Consider the following 7,180-nt stretch of genomic DNA (forward strand, 5'->3'; position numbering starts at 1 on the left):
CTTAGAATCCATTTCATCCTCTTCGAAATCCAAATGTGGTTCATCTTCAGCCACATTTTGTGGAGGAGGCTGGGTTGATGCGGCACCAGAAGTTTGTCCCATCTTTCTGGATATTTTCGCCATTTGATCTTATTAGAAATTTTGAGTTCGTTTCTCAATGAAAGCACCAAAATGTTGACCCTCGAATTGGTCAATGACATGGAGTCAGATAAACGATATAAAATAAGATGAAAATGAGAAGAAATCTAAACGAAAAGATAAACGACACAAACAATTTATAGTGGTTCGGCCCCAATAGAATGGTAATAACCTACATCTACTTAGTGTTCTTATTGATGTAGTATTCCAAGAATAGTGATCAACTAGGGTTCACGAGTCTCACTAAATCTCATATTAATACAATTGTGATGGATAACAACACTCTTTTTCTCTCTTAGAATCTCTCAGCTCAAGCGTTCTCAAGCCAAATTTCGAAAGTCAAAAGTCCCCTCTCTTGAACCATTTGATTCTTATTTATAGGCTCAAGGAGTTCTACATGTACCAATGAGCCTTAATTACATTTGATGAAGATCTATCTAATAATAACATAAATTACAATTACCACGTAATTAAAAGATTCCAAATCTAAAGAAAATACATGAATATATGCTACCAATCTGGTTGCTCATAATTATGATGCTTGATAAGCTAATAATTTCCTGATCGATAGCCGAGCAGGATACACTCATTTAAAACTGCTACGTACATCTCATGTGTAGATTAATCTTGTCATGTCATTAGTAGTCCGTTGGGAAAACATAACGTAAAAAGCTGCGTCCTTGAACCCAAATCATTGAATATTGAGTATTTTGAAAATTAGATATTTAACGGTAAAAAGTGTAAAATTAGATATTTTATTATTTAATTAATACCAACAGTGCAAAATTTGACTACTTTTTGTCATCAATTAAAATAAAATTCCAATCCAACGGGTGATACTAAGGTTTTGGAAGGGCTTATAGATCCAACGGCTAAAGATCTCCATCGCTTAAACTATAAATTGTTAAAACCCTAACTTCTTTAACTCCTCTTTCGTTTCTCCTGCAGCAGAGTTCGACTGCTACAAATTTCTACAGCAGAGAAACTCTATAGCTTCATACATGCCTTCCATAAGTATCGTTGACGCCATGGTCTCTACCAGCCCTAAGGACAAGAAGGAGAAGAAGGCGAAGAGCCAAACCCTAATGGAAACTCTAGCGTCGGACGCTTTGTCCGCCGGAAAGACTAAGAAAGAATCTAAGAAGAAGGAGAGCAAGAAGCGAAAAGCTTCTGATGTTGAGGACGAGGAGGAGAAAAGTGAGACAAGCTCTGAACTCTTCGAGCCGGCGAATTCGAAGGTGAAGAACGGAGAGGTTGAAAGTGCAAAGAAGAAGAAGAAGAAGGCCAAGGTGGAAGAAGAGATGGGTGAGGAGGATGGCGAAGCAATCGTTGAGGAGCATCCTAATGCGATCTCGAAGTATAGGATATCGGAGCCTTTGAAGGCTAAGTTGAAGGAGAAGGGTATTGAGGCACTGTTTCCCATTCAGGCTATGACTTTCGATATTGTCTTGGATGGGTGTGACTTGGTTGGCCGCGCTCGCACTGGACAGGTAATTAAGTCTTGCGTTTATTTTTTCTCGAGAAGAACAATGGACACGCTTGAAATGATTTCTTTCGAAGTCTTGGTTGAATATCTTCGTATAATTTATGTGCAGCAGGAATAGACAAATTTTAAAGTTCAGTCAAACGTTATGGTTGTGTGATAAACTTGTTTGCAATACCATATACGTAGTTAGTCTCTCTTTACAAACAATGAAAAAATGATTTTTGTTTTATTTCTAATGCTGTCGTCGTTTCTTACAAGCAATAACCAGGGCCCAGAAATTTTTTAAACCGACTCTTTTCACTATTGCTTGAACTGATTGTAAAATATTGCTGTTAAGCAGTGGACCCAAATGAAGTTTATTTGGATTCTGAGATGTTAATATCTCTGGCTTTGTTATATGCAGGGTAAGACTTTGGCATTTGTGTTGCCCATCTTAGAGTCTCTAACAAATGGGATTGCTAAATCATCACGCAAGACTGGATATGGGAAAGCACCTAGTGTTCTTGTTCTTTTGCCCACTAGAGAGTTGGCTAGTCAGGTAGAGTACAGCCCATGGAACCTGTTCTTGAAATATTCATTTTCTATTTTTATCTTAGTGCAATCTTAACCACCACGTGTTGTTTCTGCTTGATTTAGGTATATGCTGACTTTGAAGTTTATGGTGGTGCTGTGGGGTTGACAGCATGCTGTTTATACGGGGGATCGCCGTACCATTCTCAGGAACTTAAACTTAGAAGAGGAGTTGATATAGTTATTGGAACACCTGGCCGTGTAAAGGTACACCTTTTTCTCCCTGAGCCTGAGGAAATATGAGGTGTGATAATGTGTCTTTTCTGTCATCTGATGAAACTCTGGGACTTTGGAAAAGTAAGATGACAATTATCCTAATTGTGGTGCAGGATCACTTGGAGAGAAAAAATCTTGATTTGACCTCATTGAAATTTCGGGTTCTAGATGAAGCTGATGAAATGTTGAGGATGGGATTTGTTGAAGATGTTGAACTTATTCTAGGTACCTTGCTGTTTCTTAGGTGCCAAAAATTGACTCTTTTGAGTGATTGATCAAACAAATTGTTTAGATCAATTGCAGATGATCTAGAAAGACACATCTTCTTGCTGACTAGGCTGTAATACAGATGATAATTATTCATCTTCTATTTATATAACTCGTTTCATATAAATTTTCTACTGTTAATTTTTTTTCTTTTTCTTTTGGTGTTCTATAGGCCAGGTTAAGGATTTAACTCAAGTTCAAACCCTACTTTTCAGCGCAACATTGCCTACTTGGGTGAAAGAAGTAAGTCTCTTAACTAAGATTTTATTCAGTCATGGTCTTTTGAAATTCACCTTTTGGACCTGCAAATTATTTTCATAAAATACAACATTTTTAAGAAACACCAGATTTTGTCTTTTGCGCCATCAAATTAAATGAATGATTGATTTCTTAAATTTGCATTTTCAGATTGCTTCTAGGTTTCTTAAACCAAGTAAGAAAACTGCAGATCTTGTTGGTAACGAAAAGATGAAGGCTAGCACAAATGTAAGACATATTGTTATCCCGTGTTCAAGTAATGCCAGATCCCAACTTATTCCAGATATCATTCGGTGTTATAGCAGGTTAGTTATTTTTATATTAAGTGTCCATTTTATTGTGATTTATGGTTTAGCTATATTTTGGTTATTATTATTTTAATTATTTCCCACCTGTTGTTCTGATTCAGTGCGGGACGCACAATTATATTTACTGAGACAAAAGATTCTGCTTCTGAGCTTGCTGGGTTGCTACCCGGTGCACGAGCCTTGCATGGAGACATACAACAAGCTCAGCGTGAGGTTAGTTTAAATTAGAAGTTTGGTTTTGTTAAGAAACTACCAGTATGCAAAATCTGTCTTAATGGCATATATAGTATACTGTTTGGGATAGCTGAAACAATTTCCTAATTTTCTATTTTTCATGTTAAAGTCTTTCACATTTCTTTATTTGTACCCCTTACTTCCTCTTATTTTTAACTTTGATGCTTGCAGATCACACTATCTGGTTTCAGGTCAGGCAAGTTCATGACATTGGTGGCCACAAATGTTGCTGCTAGGGGATTGGATATTAATGATGTTCAATTGATCATTCAGGTTTGAATGCACTACTGTGTTTTTTGTGGTCATGAAGCCTGTACGTGTATATTTCAGTTTCTTACTTTTAGTTTTCATTCAACAGTGTGAGCCTCCACGTGATGTTGAAGCTTATATCCATCGATCTGGACGCACAGGAAGAGCAGGTAAATTCTTTTAACTTGAAACCAATTTTTTTTCATTTATTTATCAGCTGTAGTGTTATGACATGTAGAGCTGTGTTAAATTGTCAGGAAATTCTGGTGTAGCTGTAATGCTTTATGATCCAAGGAGGTCAACTTTTTCTAAAATTGAAAGAGAATCTGGTGTTAAGTTTGAACATATATCTGCTCCTCAGCCAGCAGATGTTGCCAAAGCTGCAGGTGTTGAAGCAGCAGAAATAATAAATCAAATCTCGGATAGGTAAGCCTGGATTATGTGAATAATGCAGGGACCTTCCTGATATTGGTCCATATACTAATTAATTTATGTATACTTGCAGTGTAATCCCTGCTTTTAAGGCTGCTGCTGAGGATCTATTAAACACTTCTGGTCTATCTGCTGTTGAACTTCTGGCCAAAGCACTTGCAAAAGCTGCTGTGAGTCAATCTACCTCATCTTCATTTTTTTTTTAAAAAAAAAAACTTTACTTTTCTTGTGAGTATCACTAGTTTTCCATTTGAACTTGTTAATCCTTGTCATGAAGAGGTCCCATATTTCTATCACAATATTTGTATATAAACTCTTGAATCATTCGGTCTTGATAAGGTCCCTTGTATTTGCAGGGTTATTCTGAGATAAAGAGTAGATCACTTCTGACATCTATGGAGAACTGTGTAACGGTACTTCTGGAGGCTGGGAAACCCATCTACACGCCATCGTGAGTGTTTTTTATTTTCTAACATGTTCTCCCTTTTCTATTCACAATTAATTTAATTTATACGGTTTATATAAATATATATGTTTGGTAGCCAAACCTTTTCTGCCAAGAGTTCTGAATATTTTATTCAAAATTATTTGGATTGTGAACCAAAATCAAGTTTGGTGATTAGATGAAACTTGTTCAGGGGCTCGTGTACCCCTCTACTTTGGCGCCATGATTGTGAAAAGACTTGTTTCTGTGTTTGTGCAACTATTTGGCCACTTCTGTTTTATTGCCATTATTTTCGAGAATGGCATCAATCTAATTGAATGCCTTCTCATTTTTGGGCTCTGTTTGCTTGCTCCCTTGCTGATTCATTTGTTGTTAATGAACGAGCCATGAGATCAAATTTACCATTTTCTTATATCTATGACGTTTATATTAATTGGGTAACCTAACTCATTATCAAGCTTGGCTTTTTATTATATATTTAGTCCATTTACAGTACATACATAAAGTTTTTTTCCCCATTTATGGAACAGAAACTTGTTTGATCATGCTTTTCCGTAATCTTGAACCAGTTTTGCTTATGGGGTCTTGAGAAGATTTTTGCCTGAGGAGAAGGTTGAGGCCATCAAGGGTTTGACGCTCACCGCGGATGGTTTGGGTGCAGTGTTTGATGTGGCAGCTGAAGATTTAGATTTGTTTCTTGCTGGTACATTTTCTCTTGAACTTTTTCAGTTTGTTGTATTTTGATTTACCAGCTGATAATTATACTCTATTTATTATTTGTGGTTGGATCAGTACAATATATAATTTTGTGGCATTTCTTGCTGGTATTAATTTTCAGGTCAAGAAAATGCTGCTAATGTGAGGTTAGAAGTGGTGAAAGCATTGCCACCTTTGCAAGAAAAGGAGTCAAGAGGAAGATTTGGTGGTGGTGGTGGTGGTGGTGGCAGATTCTCCTTTGGAAGAGGTGGTAGGAACGGTGGTTTCTCCGATCGAAGAAATGATAGATTTTCAGGCCGTGGCCGAGGCAGCAAAAGGTGGTGAAGGGCTTGTGAGGACAAGAGCACAGTTATGAGGGGCATGAAATGCTAGTTTTAGCGGGAGGCAGAAGTGATAATGAAGATACAGGGGCCTTGTCAACAGAATCCCTTGGCAAGATCCGATTTATTTTTTTGGTTCTCTTTATATTTATTATTTTTCATTTTTCATTTTTTATGCTTTTTTAATTTTTTTTTAATTCAAGTTTGTCAATTTATGAATTTTGATGGGGATTTTTGCTGGTGTTGTCCCCACAATCTATCAACTATCACTGAAAATCTGAATTCACACTATAATATTGATTCTTGTGTAATCCTGAAAAGAAAAAAAAAAGGAGCATTTTCGTGTTTTTATATAGTTAAGCTGTGCGTTCTCTTAATTTCAAATTTTCAGTGAATTTCGTTTTGCATCAAACTGACCAAAAATAATGAATTGGATATTTGTTAATATTAATTGCGATAATAAACTAGATACTAAATATTGGGAATATGATTATTGTTTTTTTTACTTCGATTAAATTATTTTGTTGTAATTGCGATATTTTTCTTAAATATTTTTGAAAAGTTTGTAGTGCCAAAAAAAAGAATTCATTATATTTCTTGATATTTCGACTTTGCCATGTGTGTTTGAAAAAACACAAACATATTTTGGACATTGTAAATTATTTAAAATTTATAAAGAAGATGTCGTAATTACAACTAACACTACATAAAAAATTTGAAAAAAAAATTATTGGCATATTTTTGGAAGATAGAAGGTTGTTGCTAGCCCTCTTAATTATAGCTTTAAAGAAATGATATGACACTCTAAAATTATTTTAATATTTTATTTATTTTATTCTTTAATTTAATTTTTTATTCATTTTTATTAATAATTATTTAAATGTTATTTATTTAGATATTTAAATAAGATATTTTTTTAATTAAATACCTAATAAATTAACAAAAAAATAAAATAATAAAAAAACTACAAATATATACTACATAATACACTAATAACCACATACACATTAAACATTATTTATTTTAGATATTTATATAAGATAATGAGATATTTTTTGAATAAAATACACAATAGTTTTTTTTTGAGTTTATCAAATTTATATTAATACTTAACATATTATTTATATTTCTATATTTAATTTTGTAGTATATATTTTTATATATTATATATTGAAAAAAAATAATAAATATATTGTAACAAAAATGTATATATATTATCATCATTTTTTTTAAAAGTCACATTCATAATCTTTTAAGCGGTATATAAAAAATTATATGGTGTGGTGATATAGAGTTTGTTTGGGAAAAAATAGACACTCTATTATATTAATCTATATCAATATATTATGAGTAATGATTGGAACACACTTAAATTGCACACAATTTTTACACACAATGATATGTATTTAATCTCAACCACATAATCAAAAGTGATGAGGTCCCCACTTAAGAATATATATAGCTAAAATTGAATATGCATCATAGTGTGTAAAAAGTGTGTACAATTAGAGTGTGTATCTAGCATTACTCATATATTATA

The 7,180-nt window shown here is 33.9% G+C and overlaps 1 protein-coding gene across 1 annotated transcript; it reads left to right on the forward strand.

The window, feature by feature from the left end:
- The first annotated feature begins 1,071 nt into the window (after positions 1–1,071).
- On the forward strand, positions 1,072–6,017 carry LOC133777657 (DEAD-box ATP-dependent RNA helicase 7). The gene is made up of 14 exons (XM_062217350.1): positions 1,072–1,628; positions 2,028–2,162; positions 2,261–2,401; positions 2,524–2,635; positions 2,850–2,920; positions 3,086–3,240; positions 3,345–3,456; positions 3,649–3,750; positions 3,836–3,896; positions 3,984–4,152; positions 4,232–4,328; positions 4,515–4,609; positions 5,173–5,306; positions 5,442–6,017. The coding sequence occupies exons 1-14, from the start codon at positions 1,140–1,142 to the stop codon at positions 5,642–5,644; spliced, it is 2,076 nt and encodes a 691-aa protein (XP_062073334.1). The 5' UTR covers positions 1,072–1,139; the 3' UTR covers positions 5,645–6,017.
- The last annotated feature ends 1,163 nt before the right edge of the window (positions 6,018–7,180 follow it).

The sequence above is a fragment of the Humulus lupulus genome, chromosome 5 (assembly GCF_963169125.1).
Source record: "Humulus lupulus chromosome 5, drHumLupu1.1, whole genome shotgun sequence".
NCBI lineage: Eukaryota > Viridiplantae > Streptophyta > Magnoliopsida > Rosales > Cannabaceae > Humulus > Humulus lupulus.

Excerpts from the sequence above, each read along its gene's own strand:
- LOC133777657 (XM_062217350.1), top strand. The coding sequence starts at position 1,140 with ATGCCTTCCATAAGTATCGTTGACGCCATGGTCTCTACCAGCCCTAAG. Across the intron at positions 2,921-3,085 it reads TGCCTACTTGGGTGAAAGAA|ATTGCTTCTAGGTTTCTTAA; the intron begins GTAAGTCTCTTA and ends TTGCATTTTCAG. Across the intron at positions 5,307-5,441 it reads TTTAGATTTGTTTCTTGCTG|GTCAAGAAAATGCTGCTAAT; the intron begins GTACATTTTCTC and ends ATTAATTTTCAG.